Genomic DNA, 23,916 nt, shown 5'->3' with positions numbered 1-23,916 from the left:
GACCATCAACTACACCCTCTCTCTACCATAATATGGAAAGAGGCATGTATCCCACCGCAAATAATATCCGTATCAGTTTTTAGAATTTCGAAAACGCGGTTACCCTCGGCGCCGTGGCCCAACAAATTCCAGCTACATGACGCCGAAATACATGCGCTTTCGAAAAGCTTGCAGGCAAAGAAACCTGTCCAGTCCAAGTATTTCGAGGAAATAGCCAAAACTGGTTGGGCCACAGCGCCGAGGGCAACCTCATTCTTGGAATTCAAAAAACTGATACGGTTGTTACTTACGATGGGCTACACGCTTCTCAATAATAATGAACCTGATAGTAATAGTTAAAAAGTTAACTATTCAATATTAGTTTCACCAGCCTGCTAGTCAGCACGTCTTAGCTGAATTCTGGTGTACTACGCCGGCGACAATGCTATGCCGAAAAAAGCGCTCTTCTAACTAAAAAAGCCGTTTTTTATTTAATTGTGTGAAGTCTTAGGTGAAACACCCTAATACATCGTGGCTGCGCGCCGCATTCTGAACCTTCAGCTTGCCTTTATCGTGAGGAGAATAAAAATCTGGAAAGGTTACAAAAAAATCACCCCGTATATAGCAATGTTCTTCTGCCGTCGTTATGCTGCGCTGCCAGAACGTATCGCTTGGTCTGACAATGTGGGAAAGCGCAGAAAAGCGCTACGGTTCTCACGGCATGAGGCTCCCCGACTTCCTCCACATCCTGACATCCGACCCACTGCTGCTATCTCGAAGGAGGCGGTTGCACAACACGCGGAAATTTGCGCTCTCCAGTGGTCGGCGCCGAACGCAGTGCAAGCAGCCACACACAGGACTCGAAGATCCCGAGGGCTAGCTCTTGATAAATCCCTAGAGTGAAGCGCAAGTCCGACCTGCGTGCCATCAAAAAACGTATTTCAAGTTTCGAGAGAAAACCAGCGAGGTCAACAGAATGTCATTAGTATGCGCCAACAAACATTCTTACTCGGGTGAGGTGCGTGTCCACCCTGCTATTGCCCATGTGTGCACCTTCCTCCATATCCTTCTCCGACATCCTCCTCTTAAGGTATACCTGTACTCCAGTTCCTTACCTGGATTCATGTTTGTTTATCTAGGAGTTCAGAGGAGCGCATAGAGCAGAGGAGGGAAGCAATTTTGCGGACACTAACTAACCAAGACTTGTCCCTCCGCCATGTGCTGAATTTGACGGCACGGGGGTATGGTATTGTATGGTATGATATGGTATGGCATATAGGGGTTTAACGTCCCCAAGTGACATGAGCTATGAGGGACGCCACGTGGGTTTCGACCAAGTGGGTTTCGCTTCCCCCGACACGCGATTCCGCCTACAGGCACGGATTGAACCCGCGTCTTGGAGCTCGGTAGCCGAGTGTTCTAACCACTGATCCCCCACGGCGGGTCACACGCCGAATTCGAGGTTCCCGTAAAAGCTGCGTAGGATATGAAAATAAACGCAGCAATTACCTATCAGTAGCGCAGCCATTCCCACTGGGTTTGAAAGCTGGTACCCCCGGAAACCAGCTCTATCCTCCCTTTTCCCTTTTTTTTTTTCCAAAGGTCATATGCTTCCTCTGGCGAGATATTTGGCCTTTGCAGGCGTTAAAGTCTCACAAAAGGTGGTACTCGCTTTATCAAAAGCCGCACAAGGTCTGGTCTGGGATATGCACAGATGTGAATACTTGGTTTCTCCTTTTGTACGGATCCTTGACCTTGCATTGCAAAAGGCAGACAGGCGGCAATGGTTTCCCGACAAATATTTGCGCTCGTCGCATTCCCCTCTTCCCCCCCCCCCCCCCCCCCCCCCCCCCCCCCCCCGCTCCTCTCCCGCTCCCGGTCGACCAAGACTGAGCCCAACACGCAGGGGACGCTCTCAGTACAAGGTTCACGGTTGAGCCCACCCTGAATACCTGGGGTTAAGTGCTTCTTGAAGTCGTGGAAGCTTTGTCACCGTTGAGGACCCTGCTATCACTGACTCTGAGCGAATACAATGACTAGGTAGATAAGTACGAATGGGTCTCATTTGTGGGCATAAAGGGGTTTAACGTGCGCTTCTAACATGTGAGCGAGCGAGCGAATGAATGAATGAATGAATGAATGAATGAATGAATGAATGAATGAATGAATGAATGAATGAACCTTTGTTGGTTATACCGCCACCTTTATTTTTTCATTGAGTATTGTCAGAAAAGCATCACTGACACGCCCTTATTCGAAATAGTGAAGATAATATTCTCTCTCCTGTTCTCTCCGTATAAATTAAAGAAAAAAACGTGCATATCCACCGCTTCGAAAATGACAGACGTAGCGCCGGAACACAAAGTTTTATATTCGCGCTGCGACGCTACGCTGCCGAAGCTCAGCTTGAATTTACAGCCAGCAAATTCGTGAGCCGCCGCACATCAAAGTGTTTCCACCTATGCCTGCTGTGCTGTCGAGGCAGCCATAAGTACGGACGAGACGACGGTTTGAGCGGATGACATAAACCTGGAGGGCGGAAGAGAAGGGCGAATAAAAAGAAAAAAGCGCGCGTACGAACACGGCTGGAGCGCAGCGATACTAATGCCGACAGCGACGATGCGTGTTCCGGCCACGAACATGGGCCTAGTACATACCTTACCGTTATCTCAAACTCTGCCCCATATTCTCGCGCGACTCCAGTACGGCTGAACTTCAAACTGTTTTTTTCGTTCACTGCCTTTCTTGGCACTGTTACACGAGCACCCGTTTTGTTTATCTTCAGCAGCGCAGCGGAGGCTACAGCTACCTGGAGCTCGAGCACGGCTTCAGACGTTATCACGAGGTGACGGGCACTCCCGGAGTGGAGTGTCGGCGACGTGATAATAACGTGTGTGTCGGCACGCTGCCTTGACTCGCGGACACCCGTTTTTCTCGATACGCTGGTTGAGATAACCTCGGGGCTACCGATAAGAGGGCGTCAGCAACGACTGGAAGGACTTGCAACCCTTGCATAGACAGGATCCACCCAAAGGGCTAGTTTCGCGTTCGAATGTCAAGGGGCTCGGAGAAGCTAAAGGTACTCGGAAAAAAAATGCGAATATTGAGGCAACTAACGATTTCAAAGCCTTTCGCATGGCCTGCCCTATATAGAAAGCTTCACGCACTCTGCGGTAGCTGATATTTTCACACGCGTGCTGTCAAGTGTGTATTGCCGAGTGTGCTTCAACCTATGCCGAGAGTTTATCACCTGTCTAAAAAAGGTTTTAATTGTTGGCTTGTTGAAATCATGTAATGGGTAGAAAGTAAAGGAACAATTAACACGTAAAACATGTCTAGTCACGAACGTGAATTACGATCGTTTCTACGCTAATAGCTAACCAAAATATATTATGGCTGGCTCAGACTGTATATTATTTTCTCTCTAACTTTCAAGAAGCTGCACGCAGCAGTTAAATAACTTGAGAAAAGAGAAGTTATCCAAGCACCAGTAACTCTTAGCATCTTTGAACAGCTACAGACAGAAGCGCAAAGAAAACAAGAGCTGGAAGAGAAAGACAAAGGTATACGGACTTCTTAATGATGTCAAGGAATCTAAAGAAAACTACATTGGTCACGCAGGAGAAAAATTAGAAAAGAATGCTAAGGTCACGGGCAGGATGTTGGCTATGCTGGCCTAAAGTAATAAAACAAACACTCCATCAGAGCTTAATTTTGCTCACGAACGCTTCATAGAAGCATGACTCCCCGTTTCGCACGAGAGATACTGTAAATCTCGTACGTTGTTCGCACGCGGACGGTAACTGGATTATTCTTGTCTGCACAGAGCACTGCCGGACGTAAGAGCTAGAACGCTGCAGGTGGACCCTGTATTTGTGCTGCAAACTAATGGTGACTAATGGTTACCGATATGTGCCTTTCGGGGCTGGCAGTGGCGGCTGCAGGTTCGGTAAGGCCTCAACAGAATTCTGAAACGTTCCTTTAACCCTGCTTGCCGACAACGCTACACAAGACGTCAGTCACCGGCAACCACGATGTTTGCCAAGAGGTACGGGAAGTTGCGAAACGAGTTCGAAATTCATAAAGTATGCGCTTTGAATAAACGGCGATGACCCGCCTCTGCGCTGAAGCCTCACGCTGACAAGGCCTTTTACGGTCCGTCTTGAGTAACATCCCGTCCATAGACAGCATATGAGCGGTCCGTATGTTAATATGAAGCAAATCAAAAATTGAAACGTTGACTGTGCGGATGTTTTGCTGGGTTCTGCGAGGCACCCGATAGGGGCAAACCGCGTCCAACATTCTTTATGAAGCAAGAATCTGACTATTTGATCGACAAGTTGCGAAACCGTAGAGTTAGTTTTTCAATACTGCATGAGCAGTGAAACGGACGCTGTTGCGTGCAGTGTTTGCTCGTGTTCCATCGATTGGTAGAAGAGTGGAACCCTGAAGTAAGGCACCTGCCACGCATAGGAACAGGCGAGAGCACTGCACGCAACTACCTTTCTACGCAACTACCGAACGGTACGAAACCCCCTGCTGCGCGGGGAAGTCCCCTTCACAGTTGCGTGAACAATAAGTTATATGCAGGCGATGACGCAATACGCGCCGACGCCTCTAGAGCGTGCCGCAATTCAACAGGGTGAAAATGTGCCCTCTCTCTCTTCTCCTCTTCTCTCGAGAGTTTTGCGAAACCCATCTGAACAAATATTTAGCGATAGCAAACTCAATTCTCAATCAAACAGCTTGATTAACGTTAAAGACAGTCGGAAGGTTGTGACAAGAACCCACTACAGTAGAGCTACGGTGTATCGGCGGTATATGAACAGATAACGTCTCAGCATGGTTATGAAAGGACTAACTACTACCTTGTGGTATGCTAATACACGTTCCGGAGACGTTGCGAGAAAGTAACAGGAATTCAAATGGCACGCTGACTCATGAGCAAATCCGGAACGCTGACGTAAGGCATGCGGTCTCGCGTCACCTACTATCTCTGCATGCACGCCGCTGCAAGAGCATGATCTGCAAGCATGTGTTGCAGGCAGCCGAACCACCTGTGGATACGACCAGCTGGTTCCTTTCCCCGCTGGGAATGTTGCGACATGCCTCATACCCTTTTGTCGACAGAGCGAACTGGTTCGTGTTCCGAGCATCCCATCATTTCTGCCTTTCAAAATGCATATCCAAAAAGTGATCACGAACGAATCATGCAGCATCGATTCATGCCTCCTTGGTTACCTTTAACTCTATGCTTCGCTAAAATTTGTCCAATGATCGCTGAGCGTGTAACAGAAGCACTACCGGAAAAGGTGTTAATGTTGGGTTGGGCTTTGGGACGCGCTGCATGAGGGTATACATTAAATAAATTGGAGTCAAACTGACGGGGAGCCTATGTACAGCACATACAGACCAATATCGACTTACTAATTGTACAGCCCCCGTCAAAAGTATACAGCCCAAGGGGTTTGCTTGTAAGGTGCTCAGCGGGGCTCCGCAGTAGTTCTAGGAGTCCAAAGCTCGGGAGGATTGAGGACGCGAAGCCATTCCTCTTTGGAGATGTTACGGTCGCTGAGGATGCATAAAGAGGCATACAGCAGGTCTCACAAGCAAACCCCTTGGGACGTATACTTTTGACGAAGGGGGGGGGGGGGGGGGGGTACTTATTAAAGACAGACCTGAAAGGACCTAGAACGGATATAAAATAGATTCACAAGTGTCACATGCCATTGATTAAATCATACTCCGCTTACTATGTCGCAACGAAGTCAGATGCCAGGAACATCGCAAAATCACGCTCTAAAATGCGCGCCACCGTCGCGAAAGGCATTACGCTGCTTAGGTGAAATACGACCACCTTGAAAGATATCTCGCGGCCGTGTTGTGAAACTTGACAATCCCCTGATAGCGCGTCCAAGTTTGACGGAGCGCAACACACGTGCGCTGCGGGAAAGCGCGGGCTTTTCAAGCGCGCGACCCCGCCCATGCAACCCCGGCAGGTAACCCACGATCGTGACTTCGTTTCTCCGCTCCGCTCATTTATACGCACCGCCTCATTTAGGCGCAGCTGTTGGGTTGTCCGCGTGCAGCTCGTAATAGCGACGGAAACAACGGACAAGTCATGTCTCTGTCGCTATTTAGCAGTACAGTGAAAGCGCATGCGTGCTTATCTACGGTTCGTCTTTGCCAATAGTCAGGTGCACGGAAAAGCCAGAATGTGAACTGCTGCCAACCTCAACGATCTTTTTTTTTTTTTTTTTACTGATCTTTCCGTAGCACGCAACGCATATTGGACAAGCATGTTTCGTTGCATCGGCCATCTGCTTCCCAAGTGTTACGCTGATCGATCTCCCATGTACAGGGTCGTCCACTCTTAGTTAGAATGCGCTAGCGCATGGCCGTGCTCTTTGGAGGGTCCCTGCGTCCGAAACGGCTGCGCATCGAAGCGAAGTGGCAGATGACGCGAAGCACCACGTCCAGGTACACCTTCTCCTGCGCCACTTTGCTGCGATGAGCGACTGTGTCGCACGCGGTGGCCCTCTGAAGAGTGCGGCCGTGCGCTAGCGGGTTCTAACTAAGAGTGGACGACCCTGTACGGGCCTTCTTAGCCTTCCACCTTTTCTGAACAGCATCCGGCGTTAACGACGGACAGCATTTAAATTAAGGCGCTCTGATCAGCTGGCCACCAGCGTTTTTGCGGCAGAGGTTACCAGCCTACTCCTCGAAAAATTAATTTCAAACTTGCCTCATATTAAAGACCTTTTAGTCGTAGTGAAAACATCGCTTACTTCATTCATCCCTTACGTAACTACACTGAGAGTGAAGTTTTCAAAAGGAATTCCAAAGCTGAGAGGAAATTGAAAGCTGAGGATCACCTTTGATATCAGTTAACGGAGCGTGTTAAATCGATCAGGTCACTCTGGTCACTAAGCTGCGTTGTTTCAAGCAGGGAAACTGCATCGACGACATACACTAGGCACACAGTCACACACAGGCACATAGCAGCACTGGCGCGCACCAATCTAACTCGCCACTTTTGCCCATCAAGAAAGAGGGCCTGGAAAGGGGCGTGGTCCCGCGCGCACGCGGCCGCACCGATTCGAACCCGCTACCTCCACACACCAAGCGCGATGAGAAAGAGGCGTGGCCGCAGACAGACACACGCGCTCCCTAAGCTCGTGCCAGGAAAGCAAGCAACCGGAACTCACCGATGTTGACCAGCTTGATGCCCTCGGCATTGGTGAGGAACTTGAGCGCGACGCACACGTTCTCAAGCTTCTGCGAGCGGAACGTGGGTCGCTTGTTGTGCTTGGGCAGCTGCTTTCCCGACAACACCTCGATGAGCGAGATGAGCCGCAGTCCGTCGGCAAGATCCGTCTCCAGGGAGGCGATGGTCTTGTTCACCGTCTTCAGGTGCTCGTTGGCCCATCGGGTGAAGGTGTTCTGCTGGATGCGCTTCCACACGGCGTCCTCGGCCAACTCGCGCTCCATTGCGTCCTCGTCGTCGTCAGCCCGCGAGGAGGCCACCACGCGACTGCCGCGCCGGTCTGCCATCGTGATGCCGCCGCTGCTCCTGCTCTCCGAGATGTCGTCACTTCCGTTCCCCGCTTACAGGCGCGCTTCCCGCCGCGCTGCTTCGGCTCCTGCCTCTTCCTACTGTGAGAGCGTTACGGGGAAGGTGAGAAGAGGGAGGAGAGAAGAGAGAGAGAAAGTGAGCGCTTATGTGAATGTGTATGCGAAGCAGGGGAGAAGAAAAGGAGAGAGGGTGTGGTCCGCGGCGGCTCGCGCGCGCGTACGGAATTCCGCGCTGGCCGGCTGGCCGCTTGCTTGGCCGTCGGTCGGTCAGGCGGCCAGCAGGCAGAGATGTAAAACATACCCTGTCCCCCCCCCCCCCCCCCTCCCACCCTCCCCTTACACACACTCCCTCCACATCCTCGGCGCGCGCTTCAGTCCGCATCGCTCCGTACGGACGCGGAGTGGAGGCTGGAACGCCGCTTCCTATTTTACTGTGCCGCGCCGACAAGTAAACAATCTGAGAATGAAAAGAAAAACGGAAGAAAGGAAATATGCAGAGGAGGAATGCTGACACGGAAGAAAGGAATGGGAGCCAGCTCAGGGCCGAGGTGTAGTTCTTGCAGCTGTATTAATTGTACTGTTCTTTACATTTTTTCTGCCTTTCTACTACACTAAGGTGATTAGGCTAACAGCATCGAATGAGCAAAGGCGATGTGCAAAAAAAAAAAAAAAAGACAGTGCTACGAATGCCAGAGGACAACTGCTAGCCACGCTCCAGTAGTTGCGTCTGGTCCCGTGAAAAGTGCTTGGTGTAATATTTTTTGGACGTTGAGCAGTCAGCTCTAGCATAATGGGCCTCGCCGAGTACTATTGCGGTACTTTTTCCAGGCTCTAAAGAGATGTCGTACAACGTTAGCAGTTAAACGCGATTCAATAACAAAAAAAAAGAAAGGAAAGAAGCGAAGTGCTAGTAAAATTAGTTTTCTGAGACTAAATAGTCCGCACGACCACCGCTAGTTTGTTGAAAATCTGAAACAAAACAAACAAAAATTTAAGGGACAAAATGCAAATTGGAGCCACTTGTCGTAATTGAAAGATGACTACTGGCACGAAATAATTTAAGGCACTAAATAAATCGGCCAGGAAGGCCTTTTCCCTGATTTCGGCCGTGATGTTTTCTTAATGCGGCCCGAATCGGTGAGCTAGTATCTTGCAGTCCGTCTTCGCCTATTTGGAATCGCCCTCACCATGTACCGTAGCAAACGTAAGCACATGTCTTCTTAGCATCTCATTTGAAGGTAGGTCAGAGAGGTTTGAAGGTATTTGTGCTGACGAGAATGAAACATACTATATAAATACGCACTTTTCAAATCCTTCGCGATACGAGAAAACTATTGCATTCATTTAAGACGAAAAAAAAAAACTGTCTTCGTGTTTTCCACGTTCGTTAAAGCGGCGCTATCAATCTGATGCTCAGGCAGTTTATCCACCTTTTCAGTTTTTGCATGCAACTGAGCGTGACTGTAGGAGGATGTTAACTGCAACTAGCAAGCAATGGAGCTGTATAACTCACTTAAGTGACTCCTCACAAAGTTACTGGCTTGGCCGCCCGATGGATTTCCTCACTGACTTCAACTCACACCCGTTTACTAAAGAAAAGGTGCCGAATGTCTGGGATACCTATAACCAGAAATTCTCGAAAAGCGCGCTTTTTCAACGAGAAGTTGTTTATGCACGCAATATTTTCACAAATCGTAAGATTGGATTACAATAATCGATACATCAGCAGATCCCTCCTCGGCACGCTTGTAGTTGTCTATTATTTATTGTCAAAAACGTGCCCTATTGGTTTTATATGGCAGTGTTAACTACTCAGCGAGAGCGTAGGCCATATTTTAAAAGCAAGATTTTGCTAAGCATTGGAAGGTTATACCAATTTCATCAATATATTCATAACAGTATCTTACAGTATTTAGTTGCCTCACAATTAAAAGTGCTGTCCAATAAACATGTCCAATATTCTTGGACAAAAATTTTGAGTATTGGAAAATTGAAAAGTACTGTTATGGAAATATTGAAGGTAGTGGTCCAGTCTTCCGTTGAGTAGCGAAATCTCTCTTTTACAGTGTTTCCATCGCTCGAATGGAGCAGTTAAGACTGCCATAGAACACCAATGAGGAACGCTTTCGACGTTAGCTAACAACTTTAATAGCAAAAAAAAAAAAATGCAAGCCTGCCGGCAGATCTGCGGATATATTGATTGTTATAGAGAAACTTCCAAACATATGCAAAAATTGCGTTCATAAACTCTTTCCCGTTCAAAATGCTTTTATCCAGGATTGTTGGGTACGGCTGGACTTGAAATATTTCGAACCAATTGAGACAGTAATCAAACATGAAACAGTTACACATCCGCCACTAGCTCGAACAAATAATTAACAAAGTACCGTACATGCCAAGCAGCTAATCCGAAACACTGAGACAACCTCTTTTATTTTTACTTACTTTCTCTCTTTCTCGCACGACAGGAGGTGGAATACACGCTCCAAGAGCAAAGGTTACATGGAATGCATGCTCCGGGAGCAATGGTTACATGGCCACCCATTTTCGGTGGCAAGGCTTGCCTCCCGCAGAAGCCACGAGATGAGACGAATACTCAGCGATCACTCGTGAAACGAGTAAGCCGAACGGGCCTCGCGTAGCCGTGCGAACAATGCCCCTCGCTTGTGCGTGTCTTAAGGGCGGCCAGATCGGCCTCAGCTTGAGCGCATGCCAACGACGCGCAATAAATACCGTGACCCATGGCAAGGCCCTCGCCCGTCATACGAGCCATGACCCCCGTGTCTCGGAGCGCATAACTGGGCCCTTCAGGTTCATGGAGCCGCTCGTATGCAGGGTCAGGGTGCCTGCTTCCTCACAACAACTCTCTACGGGCTTGAACAAAAAGGACTGGCACACTGACGCTTGACAGGAGCGCGTGGTGACGTCAGAGAAACCACGATCTACTGCGCTGCAAGGCGCTCGAACTGCGCTGCAAGGCGCTCGAACTGCGCCGGCATAACCACTTCGGAAACTGCCTTTTTCACTATTATATGTTCAGACAATATTGGGGTGAAGCTGGTTTAGCGATTTGCAAATAGTCTATGCGTTTTTTTTTTTTTTGACGAAAACGACGCAGTATGCGAGCGGAAACTTTCAAAGCCATCTTGAAGTGTGAGCATAATATACCATCGGAATGTGTCTGTAGGGTCACTGCTTTAGTATATAGTTTTCTAGGTAAGGAGGGTAAAATAAATGTTCAGACTTGAGGGAATACTAGCTGCTAAAAGACTGGATAAAAATCTGGGAAATAAAGTGCCTCCTATGCTATCCTCCTCCTTTTAGGATGAGGATGTTGCAACTGTACGTTGCTCTCATGCACCGGTCACCTCATGAGGCCCATGAGAGTGACCAGTTCATGGCAGTCATGATCCACACTCACTTTAATCACGTGACCGAGCAAGGCACAATCGCCCATGCTAATTCCAGCGCAGTTTGCCCGAGAGAAACTTATTTGTACAGTTATTGGCGTAAGAAAAGAAACACCGCTGCGACGTGTACACAGCAGAACTAATCATTGACGGAAAGATTCATTTGAATGCAACTACTACGTAATGAAAGTGCTCTGGGAATCTGCGAAACATATACATCCACTGGGGATACCCTTAAGGAACTTCTTTATATTGCTGCATCGTTATATCAAACTACTTCGTTATAACGGGGTGCTTCGTTATAGGAAAAAAATTAATCAAATCTCATTTCGCTGTAGTATGGACTAAAATTACTGATGCACGTAACTGTAGCGGTCAAATAAATGCAGTGAATGTAATGAACACTCCATTGAATCACTCGGGCTGTGCGCTAGACATGCGCGCGTGCGTAGCGTACAACTGCGGCTCACGGTGGCACTGCTGCCGGAAGGCGGCCTCCCGTACGGAAACCGGACCACTGGCTGCCGTCCAAGTCGCCTCCGTGTCCGCTTCTTTCCGCAACTCGCGGCTTCCTCCCGCGATATCGCGCCCGGGATCGGGAAGCCTTACGGAGCTCCTTGTGCGCACATCCATAACGACGAAGACGCCGCCAGAGTGTTTTACACAATGGAACTACCACGGAACAAGGCGGCGGAGAGCCCGCATGACTGAGAAAACCAGGCAGCGAGCCGCCTTATGTAATTGTTTTGCGAGAAAGAAGAAAGAAGAGAATAGATAGGCGCATGGGATGCAAATGAGAAATACGAGTTGAATATAGTGGAGGCGAGTCGTGTGGTCGGGCTGGGCGAAGACTAAAGTACAGGCAACGTATGTACAGTCTTTGTCAAAAGTAACCAGGCTCCATGGTTTGCTTCTCATTCGTGTAAAAGAGCCCTCACGGCTTCCTTAAAGATCAAAAAGTTATTTGAAGGTGTGAACAGGGGTTCTTATTACCATACAGAGATTTAGAGCTTGAGGGTTGGCATAATGGCTTTAATATAAGACTGAGAAGAAAAACGTGGAGCCTGGTTACTTCTGACAAAGACTGTAGAAGCTTATGGTGCTGGTCATCGCAGAATAAGCCAAATTTCTTTGGATCGGGGCTGAATTGTTTGAGATTTAACGGTCAATTGTGTGATTCACGCGCTAAGACCTAGGAACAATGCAAATGCAAATGCTCTATGAGGAAAGGAAACGTACGGTAACTGCCGCAGTGTCGGTGGACGCTTGAATCGTGCCTAAAAGATGAAGGTTGGACTGAAAGAAGAAAGAGAGAAAGAGGTGCCGTAGTGAAGGGCTCCGGATAATTTCGACCACCTGAAGTTCTTAAATGTGCACTGACATCGCAGAGCACACGAACGCTTTTGTATTACGTCTTCATCGAAATGGTGCCACTACGGCTGGGATTCTAAAGAGTGACATCAGGATCAGCAGCTGAACGCTGTAACTACTGAGCGGCCATGACGGGTCGGACCTTTAGCACTTATCAATTACAGGCTGCATACAAAAACGACGATGAAATATATTTTTCGCTAATATTGCGCTCAGTAAACTTTTACTGCAGGTGTGCAAGTGATAATACTATTGCGTGTTCTAGTCTCACAATAATTTCAGCTGTACTACCGAACCTTGCTTTTAGCTAATGCTTGTTCAAATTCATGTTGCTGTAGCTCAGTTTGTTGCTGTAGTGCTAAGATGTCAGATATAGTCTATCTCAACACATACTTGCAGCTTCTAGTTTAAATGTTAAATGGGTTACTAATTACCTCATACGGGCCCCGTCACCGCGCATGCCGGACTCAACCTACTCATGAGCTCGACGCACATACATCACGGTCTTCTGGCTAGATCTGTCATGATGCTGGCTACGTGGCGACTGTATGCTAAAGCATTCTAAAGACATTGGATTACCTATACTTATGAGTTACAGTCACACCCGGATACATCAAACTCGAAGGGGATCGCGAAATAGTTCGATATATTGATAATTCGGGTTGTAAGAAATGGCACTAGATAAGCTGATTTGTAACCTTGAAGCCAGAATACATTGCATCCACGCTGCAGTGAAGTGTTTCTTGCAGCAATGTGCCTCCCACTGGTGTGCTAGCAGCGCACCGCTCTCAACGTGTTGCTAGGCCTAACCTGCTTCTCATCGAAGCCGCTGGGCATTAGCTGCGGTCCGTCAGTGCATTGTGAATAGAATAATCGCTTATTAAAATTAAGGCACAGTTTGCTTCCTCAACGCCTTCGGCGGCGAAGCACGCCACTCGAGGGCCGCCCTAGGCTCTAGTTAGTTAGTAAAAGTCAAGGACAAAGTATTTTATTCAGACAACCCAGTTACGTTGCTTAAACCAAAGTGCAGATAAATAATGCCTGACTAAGAGTCTGCCCCTTTTTGAAGTTAGGCTGGCTTCACCGCATGACAGTAATGTGGCGTGAAAAATGAGTACGAGAGACCGAAGGCTACCCTCAAGCACATGCCATGTTCACCTCGTCACGCGGTTTCACAGCGCTAGCTCTACCGGCAGGTGTTTAAGGTTGCGCAGCCAACCAGTCTCCGCGCGCAGAAAGTGATCGAAAAATATCCGTAGTGAGAAGCGTTATTTGCAGGGGCGCGGCGCGCTGTTCGATATATCAAACGAGTGGCGGAGTTGCAGCTTACTTTTAAACATGATTTTCAAGGAAATAATATGCATGTTCGTTATAGAAAATTATTCGAAATATCCAGGTTCGATATGTTTTAGGTTGGCTATGGGTACTTGTGCTCGTGTAGCTCTTCGCGTCTAAGTCAGTAGGCAGTCCAGCTTCACTGCGGGTATTTCAAGTTTGTTTTATTGGTCAAAAAGGATTTCAAAGCATTGAGGCAACGGTAAAGGATGCTGGCACGTGTGCTCATGCGTGCCTGCTTGCGATGCATCTTTATCATAGCGGGCTAAAGGCCGGGATACATGCGACGTTTTTTTCGACGACATTCGCGCGGCAGAAAACATCGCGGCGGCGCGACGCACGGCTGGAGATACATGGAGCGTTGAAGCGGCGGCGCGCCGCCGCGTATCCCTCGACGCGAAAGCAAATGTGATCAACAAGTGGCAAACACCACTGTGCAAGGAGGTCTGTGAGAACAGAGACGCTGACCATTCTGTTAAAATCAAGAAAGTTTCACTACGACACCATTGTACAAATTTTAGCACGCCCGCTTAAGTATCTATACATAGCTTGCACTGACGTCACATCCGGTGGCAGTCGGTTGCGAGTCGGCCATGCTGCCGAACCACTGCCAGGCCGCCTCTAGCTTTCCGCTGCCTGTGTTAGCTCGCAACGTGTCGGTTCTCGTCCATCCGTAGATTCGGTATGATTTTATGTGCCACCCTTGGCTGCTATGACTGTAGCGGCAGCTCCAGGCGAAACAAGAAGCCGATTAACACGAACTTCATCTGCATTCGCAAGATAATCGCAGGCATGCAAGTGCGAGCGCTCCATGACACAGTAGGAATCTGCGCGAGCTGTGGCTGGCTCGCATTAAGCGCGATGATTTGGACCCCGACAACCCAAATTTAATTGTGTTCGGAGTGCACTTTGTGACAGGTAAGAGGCTTGTGTCGTCAACTTAATGTTTACGATGTAGCGAACCACGACGGGCGCGCCTGATACCGCCTAGGCCGATCGCTGCCGTAGCGCCAACGACGACGAAGCGTCGCTGAAAGACGAAGTGCCGCCGCTCTGCACGAGATCGCTTGGGTTGGACTGGCCGTCTTCTGCGCTGCTCGCCGTTTTGTGTCGCCCGCTGTGAACACCACGCCTTGCACCATTTCTGCAGAAACCCCCTTTCAACGAAAACGTGGGAAGCAGTGGCTACACTCTTGAATGTTGCTGTTTTGATTGACGCCATCCAATTTGTCTGAAAACACAAACCCAGACTGGGTCCCGTGTCGCTGCATCCTAGCTACAGGAATAGGCAATCCTTTTCGGATCGCTGCGACCGCAGCGAGCAATGACGGCAGAGAAAGCGGCGTGCCGAGGCCGAGCTTTTCGTCTCGTTGCTTGCGCATCGCAGACAGGCTTCTCACCCACCTGCTGTAGAAATCATTGTGTGGTCCCATTGATTCGAAGGCTTTCATTTTTTCCAACTTCACAAAGCTGGAAGGAGTACACGATATCCCCCGTGGGCCACTTCGAGGAACACATCAACGCCCATCGTCGCGTCGACTCCCGGTCGCAGCGTGTACGGATCTGTATCGTCAATAATTTTCACTTCGTCTGCGTAGCTACACGTGCCGATCGAATAAATTCAGACCAGTAGCCTTCACTGAATGGTTCATTCCTCTGTGGAGTAGGCATCGCATTCGAAAGGTAAGAAAATAATCCAAAGCGTCCGAGGAGTGGTCCGGCATCGCAGGGCGGACGGGCGGGGACGGCCGAATGGTTCGGCAGCATGGCCGCAAGCGCTTGATGGGGGCGGAAGTGACGACACGTGCAACCTATGTATAAAGATTTGGGTGCTCGAATGCATGCTGTCGCGTACCTTTGGACGCCCGCTCAGCCGCGGACACCAGCGGTTGCGGTTTTCTCCGACACATTCGCTTCAGGGAGGGAGCGCAGGCATTCCGATCCAAGATTCAGCTGTGTTATCCAAAAAAAGCGACATTTCAAGTCTGATGAAGCGTTTATTTTCACGACAATAACATTTCCGTGCCAAAACACTGCGTAGCTCGACGGCCACGGCGGCCATGTTGGCGGCGGCAGGCCGAGGACCGGAAGAGCGGGCTTTCTGCGCTGCTATTGGCTCGCTTCAGCCGCCGCTTCCGGTCTCACCGGACGCCGCGCGTCAAAATCTAGCCGGTCCTGATCGGCGGCGGCGGGCGCTTTTCTCGACGCCGGGCGTCAAATCTGCGCCGTCGGGCAAAAATCGACAACTCGACGCGGTAAAAACGCCCCATGTATTCCGGCCTTAAGGCGTTTCTCTTTCGAGCGCAGGCTCACGCGTTCCCTTCCCGACAGCGGCGACCAAATTTTGGTGGAGGCAAAACGCAGACGCATCCGTGTACAAATATTACGGTTACTATAGGAAGTCGTTGGAAATGCATTTGAGCAGCATTTGCCGCAGAGTGTGTGTATCTATAATGTACCTACATATCCTTCTTTTTTAATTCTTGAGTCTTGCTTTTCTGCATGCCTCAAATGCTTTGCTAAGAAGCATCCTTGCAAGGGTGAGTGGTCACCTAGCTGAAGTTTTTACAGCACTCAGGAGATCCTTGCAAGGGTGAGTGGTCACCTAGCTGAAGTTTTTACAGCACTCAGGAGCGCAGTACAATAGCGAAGAAAGCGACCCAACGTGGGAATTCTGCTGCGTTCTTTCTGAATGCGGACGGTACTATATGCTTGGCTTGCCACGAAAAGTTGCTGTTCGACAGCGCGCATGTGAAGCCGCATACAAGCGGGCGCAGTAGTCACGAATGGTAAGCGCTTAGCGACGAGCAGACACAAACGCGGAGGATGGCGTCTGCTTAGCGGCAGCATTTATTATTCACGTGAATGAACTTGAGCCTGAGTTTGCTAAAGACTTACATTAACCGATGTGTGTTGAATTACGTACGTTGCTTGTTCTAGGAAATGCGGGGAAAGTGGCTTTGCGAATCTTTACGAATACTTGGCCATATCTATTGCCAAGAACTCAACATTTTAGAGACTTTCTAGAGCTGTATGGAAATTCGTCGACACTGCCGAGTGGCGTCGCTCGTACGAATGGGTATCACTCGCTTTTCTGGCGGTGTTGTTGAACTGAGCATACTTTTCTGCTCAGTCTCACTTGAAATTATTCGTGAATTTAGCTTACAGGAGCTGAAGACCTGGTAACACCAGTCTTTACTCCTACCAGTTGAGAGCCTCCGTATATAAACCGATTTATGTCTTACGGCCTGTTACTGAAAGCCAGCAGATGGTGGCGCCATCAATGAGATATCGACGACGCACTGCACGTTTTCGTTTCTACCTCTTAAGTAGTATTCAGAGGTTTACCCAAACTCCTCAAGTGGCGTGACAGTCAGCTAACATCTGAGTTTAAAACCAATCAGAGAGCCTGATCATAATACATGGGCCCCCTGTGGTATGACCAGAGTGTTCTAGTAATGACGACCGTGCAGCATAGTAACAGCTTGTGTCCCGTTACTGATTATATCTGGAGACATCAGAGAACAGATGCTTATCTCTGAATGAATAATACTGTCACGCTCCATAGGTTTGGGAAGTGTATTGCGTTCGATGCCGTCGACCTTAACTTTGGGAAGAAACCATATGCTGTAAGTTCTCGTACCCCAGCCGTTTAGTGCTTATTACTTTGTTGCTTTCTTTTTCTGCGTTGTTTAATGTCTCCATACTTTGATCGCAAACTGTCGGTGTTGTTTAGGTCGTACTGTTCTAGAAATGGCATTTCCCTTCATGAGGCTGCGTATTAGGTGTCTTGCCATGTGCACAATAGTGCCCGGTGTTCAAAAAGCAATGCTCAAGTATTTTTCTCTTATCGTGCTGCTAAGTATTTTGATGGAAGAGGAATCCTTAGCGTTTAATTAGCCTAGGTCTGCAAGAAATGGTAACGCTTAGGGAAAACCTCATGAGACAGGGTGTTTGAGATTGAAGAAGATGCTACAAACCGTTGTAGTTTAGTTTTATTCCTGATATAATGGTTCGGTCTTTTCTAAATAAAGCACAATGAAAAGAAAATCAGTAATATTGTTGCATTATATTGCAGTAAGATAGTGCTTTCCCATAACTTTCCATGAAAAAATGAAATATCTTCGCTAATAAGTGTTGAGCACAAGACGTGGTGGCCACTAAAGTAGGACTCATTTTCTGTTCTAATTCTAGACAGCAAGTTTATTTGAACTGCCCAAATATGACTGTACTGACAGAAGAATCCATTTGAATGAGTTGGAAACAATTGTTCTCAATCCTTCGGGAACAATTCGAAGACATTAATTTTTATGTGGCTCCACCTTCAATAAAACTGTTACTTAAAAAAAAACTCTAGTGCGGTCAAAATTGGAATAGACATGTTTTTGTCGGAACCCGGACATGAGACTCTTACTAATTCATGAAAATTGATCCAAAATTGGAAATCTGCTTTATGACTGATGATAAAAGCTGCTTTCACCACTTCGAGCCTGGAACTAGAAGGTAAAGAATGGAATGGCGCCACTCAAACTTCGTGCCAAAAAAAGAAAAATGAAGGAACTGTGTTCTGTGCCAAAGTTACGAGCACGGTCTTCTGGAACGCGGGAGATCTTATTTATGTTAATTTCCATGATCCAAAGCAACAAATAAATTTAGCAGATCAATACGTTCAAACACTGTTGTATCTCCGCCGCTCATTGCGCGACGGGCTACAATCACGAGACGGGATCTTGTAGAAAGGTGATGTGTGCTCTCACACTGCTCGCTTGTCAATGGAGAAAACAGACAGAATGGGATGGGGTGTCCTTCCGCACCAGCCTTGAAGACGCATTCTGGCTGCTTCGAACTTCGGCTGCTTCGAAAGAGTAAAATGCGAGTCCAAGAATAGGAGACACCAGAGGAGATCCGTGCAGTAGTGCGTCATAATCTCTTCAAGACTTGAACTGAGTTCTACCGGAGGCGGTATTTTGCACTTCCCGGTTGATGGAACAAGTGTGCGCGAAGAAATGCGAATTTCTTGACCAAATGAACAAACTTCACAAGAATTAAGTGACAGTGTGACAATGTTTAATTTTAAGTAATGAAGCATAATCATTTGTCAAAAAAAATGTTGCTGATTATTTTCGTTATCACCGTAAATGAAAAAGTTAACACAAAAAAGGGGGGGGGGGGGGGAGAGAGTGGTAGAAGGAGGGCTGGAGGAGCTATGCGGCAATGTGAAGCAAGCAATGACAACATTGAAACATCGTGGTGGAGCAGCGCAAAGGACGGGACACAAGAAACAAGGAAAGACGAACACAGGCGCTGCTCCACCACGATGCAACAGCACCAACTAGCCCAGCAACTTGCTCTTCTAAACATTGAAACTCTAACATGCTTGACAGTGGCTTGCGCAACCGTTTCCTGCCACTCCGCGCTATTTACAAACGCTGGTTCTCTTCACAACCTACAGATGGCGGCGACAGCGCATGCAGTCTCGGAATTCCTTCGTGCGTATGTCATTGTTACTGAGCCCAACTGGAGCTCGAGGCCGAGATGACGGCAACGAATGCCGTTTAACGTCTCTCGCCTTTCCACGCGAAAGTGTCCTTCTGCCTAACTGGCCTTTTATCTTCACCTCGAAGCTGGCAGGCTCTGCCAACCTCTCCTCCCGAGCACAACTCCAACCTTAGTGCAGAGTGCCTCATCCCGAGATAAGCCACCTCCCTCTGTGCGCTATTTTCTGCGTCACTACACTGCCTGCGAACAGCTTGGAGGCCCTCCTTTGTCGGGTCGTTGCACGGTCCCCCTCCCTTGCCCGTGGCGTAGGGTTGAATCACGACAGCGGGCTCGGCTTGGAAGCCGTCTGGTTTTGTCTTGGCAGACGTACTCAGCGATAAAACGGGCTACACGCAAAGAAGATCACGGGTTGTAGTAATACAAATGCTGCAGCGAGACCATAGCTGTTTCTCTCACTTATTCCCATAAGTAAGGGTAAGTGAGATTAAGAAATTTCAGTATGCATATCAACCAACTTGCCCAACTTTCTGCTCTCCTAAATTTGCGGGAATATACTGACCGCGGCTGGCGAAGGACAGGGTTAATTGGAGAGACATGGGAGAGGCCTTTGCCCTGCAGTGGGCGTAGTCAGGCTGATGAGGATGATGATGATGATGATGATGAGGGTAAAACTGTGTAATTTGTTTTTCGAAAAACTGCCTTTTGTACGAACATAATCAATAACATCCTCAAACAAAAATTTCGAATATTGGAAAATTCTAAGGTACCGTTATGTGAGTATTGAAGGTAATGGTCCATTCTTCCGGTGTGTACCAAAATATTTCTTTAAAAAATTTTCCATCTCTCGCATCGAGCAGTTAAGAGTGCCATTGAAAGCTGATTGGCAATGCTTGTGACGACAACAAGAGCGTTAATAGCAAAAAAAAAAAAAAAAAATTCGCATGCCGACGGGAGAACTGCGGATATATTGACTGTTATAGTGAAATCTTACAATATCTGAAAAAATTGCGTTCATAAACGGCTTCCCGTTCAAAAATGCGTTTATCCAGGATGTATTGTAGTCGGTTCTCGTATCGTAAGTTTGAACGATATTTTGAATTATGACTTTAAAGAGACGAGGGAGTACAAGCTAGAGCGTCTTGAGGCCGATGATTAAAACAGCATGAAATAATCACCAGATAAATTATACCATTATACGGAACATATCTTTATCTATTTGAACCACAGGGCCACGTTAGCTTTCTTTTTATTTCGAGATTAATCGGAGTGTTATGTCATAGATTCAGGTGAACTGCAGTTTGCGCCACTTTTTGGTTAATTCGAGCAATGTACGATGAGCTACAGGTGAAGAAATTTAATTACTAATTACTTTTAATAAACTATTCTACCAATTCTGCCCGTACTTAACGTGCAAATGACACTTGATACACAGGCTTAAACACATAGGAGAAGCTTTTATTTCATGAGTTCACCAGATAAATAGTGCACGTTTATCTAGCAGCTGTGCATGCCTGTGTTAGCGGACAGAGACGGAATACCCGTTACGTGTCCACTGCCTATCTGCGGAGAGACTGTCAGCGTTTCCTATGCGATAAAATGAACGGTGCGCACTACAATTAATTGGTCTGCACTGACTAACCATAGATTGCTCACACACTGAAAGGTGCATTTTTGTTCAGTGTTGGGGAATACATAGGAGTTCGTCGGAAATCGACCTCAAGAAATGCGCGAACAACCCTTTGCAAATTTTCTGCTAGTTCACGTCAGTGAAACAGAGGCTAACCGAAAAAAAAATAAAGCTCTACGATGTTCATTACTGTCGCAAACAATTCTCGTAATTTAAATTCCCTTTCATTACGTCACAAATGAGAGAGAAGTATGAGAAAAGGAAGACGTAGAGGTTAGTAAGTTTCAAACAGCACTTCATCTAAGTCGAGTCTGTTGTTGCGATCTAGGTTCAGTAGAGCAAACATACGTACTTATAAAGTGAACAAAATGGCGCACCAAAACTCTGTGCTAACCACTGACAGTGATAATGAATCATCCCAGCCGATTTCGACATACCGCGCATGTTAAAGTTGTCAATTGTTGGCCCGAAGTTGTACTGTGTCGTTTCCTTCCAGTTGCAATGCACGCGTTCTGCTGGCATCCGAAAGCAAAGCGGATGCTTTGTTAATCCAAGCTCAGGTTGCAAAGTGTAATTTAAGATCTGTGAGCTCACGCTAAAACGAGACGGCTTCGGCAGCACAGCAGCCAAAAATTCTTCCGCCGTGGGCGGTACCTTGAGTAGTGTCTCGCTTTTCGGAGAGCAGCAAATGTCAACAGGGCAGTGTGAAGTATTTTTTATTGCATAGTTATAAAGTACATCAAGTTTTATACAATATGAAAAAAAAATTAATGGGTTGTGTGTGTGTGAAGGGGGGGGGGGGGAGGAAGGGAAGGCAGAACTAGAAGGAAGGCACCTGGCGGCAGCGGGTCTTTCGCCCGACAATAGTGCTTCATACGCCGCTTGGACACAAGGACCTCATCATCGTTCACTGGTCGATTTCATTAGATCAGCGAACCTTTTCTCATTTATTTAGGCATCCTCATCTGTCATTACATACCGTTTTATGCCCTGAGGCAATCAACATCGCATTAAAAAAAAAGTAGCCAATTTTATCCCCTCATTACGTTCGTTAGACATGAAGGTCCATCTACTCGAAAAATGTGACAGTTTATGACGTAAGCCGTGAGTAACGAAGTTAAAATAAAAAAAAGGGGGGCAGCCGAAACAACCGTATTTGAGCAGAACTGCTATATTGTGCTAATTCTCAAAGTAGACATACATAGGCGAGTTGTCCAGTGTGGAAACGTGTGCACTTAAAATTGAAGTGCCCTTCTTGGTTTGTCGACGGGTGCATGCAACCATCTGAAGCCAGATGCCACGACGCGAGTGACTCAACATGTAAATCAATTAGTGTGTGGGCGGCTTCTCAGCAAGAATATGTTTGATCATGACGCGCAGAAAAGGATGTCATGATTAGGGGATCATAAAGAGCGTTATTTGAACGGGACACTGAGAATGACATGTACAAGCGATCTGGGGATGGAAACTAAGAAGTGAGAACATTTTGGACAAGGCAAAGAAAAGGCAACAGCATTCCAATGCAATGCAACAACATAGTTATAATATTGCTAAAAACAGTCATCTCAAGGATGGGGAAAAAGAAAATGTACAGATAAAAGACTGCATTTGTTTCTTCATCCGAGGCTACCATAAACCACTCCTGCCCTCGTTTGCCAGAAGAAGACAAGTTACCAGAATAATTCCTTCGGAAAGTAAGCGCCGAAGACAAGAGCAAGCATTATGTGCCGTGTTAGCGCGCGGAAAACGCCCTGTTTGTTTGCACATATTTAAAGGAAATGTATACACGTCGCCTGTCGAAGGTGCTTACGCGCTCTGAATACGCTTGCATAACGATTTCACTTTGTGATGCCGGCATTGGAGACCACCCCGGTGTTAAACAAAAAAGAAGACGGAAATAGACTTTTATTTACGTAGGCTATGCTGTACAGTCTCTAAACGCGCGTACGTGCTAACCGTCGCAATGAAAGCACAAAAATACAACCTTAAACTGCCTACATTCTGGCAAATAACTACCTCATAGCAAAACTACGCCTACTCACAAGAAAGAGAGGCTATAATAATAAGAGTATTCCTGGGTAGTATAGGTTCGTGGAGGGCCGGAACTCTGACAGAAGTCACACTGGTTATGCTGATTGGATAGCGCAGGCATCGGGGCTGATCATTAACCGACGTTACGAACTAACTTGTTCCTGAATCCGGCCCTGAATTCCTCCAGACCTCTTGGCCACAGCGGCACGTTATACTTTCAAACTTCCCTATAAGGAGTCTACATTGCAGTATTCACAATTCGCCGCCAATAGACAACACCCTAACAGGTCGTGCCACGAGAAAGTAGACTCACTTAGGGTGCGATAGCTATACCCCACCCAAACCAATGCAATGTATCGATCGCGCTGTCATCGCGGCAGCTCTGAACTCCGCATCTGTCAGTGAAAAGGAAACGCCTTCATCGACGAGGGCGGGGGCAGCGCAACCTCGAACCCGGGCTCAAAACCGCACCCCAGACGCGAGACACATGGAGTGAGTCCTCTCACCTGCTGCGTCCGATCGCAAGGCCACGGGAGTCCCGGTCGTGCACTTGGGACGACGCAACAAGTCCTCCTGCTGCACGAGCTGCCGATGGGAAGCCGAGCGGAGATCCGCCGTGCGCACCGATTGAACAGCGTTTTTTGAGCTCGCGCGCGCGTATAGTTAACGCTTGTCCAGAGGCGTCGTGGCGCGTCGGCTTTTCGCTGCCACCAGTGCAGACCGTGCAGGGTCCAGGCGGCGCTGCAGTGACGACAACAGCAGCGCACTCGTGTCCCCCTCCCACTCTCGCGGCGAGAGCTCTAAGAATAGCGGTCGCGTCCGAGTCTCGCCCGGCGGGCTCCTTTCCTCCCCCGCCGGTGGAGCCTAATTTGGCCCGACCGAACTTGAGAACCAGACGTCGCCGTCGTCAGCGAGTCCAGGGGACACCGGTGGCCGAACGAGCCCGTGCTGGCGTAGCCGCTGCGCCCTGGCTGGCGCTACGTTCCCTCCTCTAAACCCCTGTCCGCACAGCGCTGTCTCTGCGTGGCTTAAGAGCGACGCTTACGCCAGGCTGTACCCTGCTGTCGCGATGCCACGTAGCAGCCGTTA

General features: G+C 48.0%; 1 protein-coding gene across 1 annotated transcript in view; it reads right to left on the bottom strand.

The window, feature by feature from the left end:
• Positions 1 to 23,631, bottom strand: part of LOC149358852 (filamin-A-like) — a 43,555-nt gene extending 19,924 nt beyond the window's left edge. Inside the window, exons 1-2 of the mRNA XM_089571017.1 lie at positions 23,334 to 23,631; positions 7,188 to 7,635 (exon numbers count right to left, since the gene is read on the bottom strand). Coding sequence (XP_089427143.1) covers positions 7,188 to 7,533 — 346 coding nt within the window. The 5' untranslated portion in view covers positions 7,534 to 7,635; positions 23,334 to 23,631. The remainder of the gene's footprint in view (positions 1 to 7,187; positions 7,636 to 23,333) is intronic.
• Positions 23,632 to 23,916: the final 285 nt, after the last annotated feature.

The sequence above is a fragment of the Amblyomma mixtum genome, chromosome 2, assembly GCF_055824585.1.
Source record: "Amblyomma mixtum isolate Tamu chromosome 2, ASM5582458v1, whole genome shotgun sequence".
Taxonomy (NCBI): Eukaryota; Metazoa; Arthropoda; class Arachnida; order Ixodida; family Ixodidae; genus Amblyomma; species Amblyomma mixtum.
This window is presented reverse-complemented; position numbering and strand designations above follow the sequence as displayed.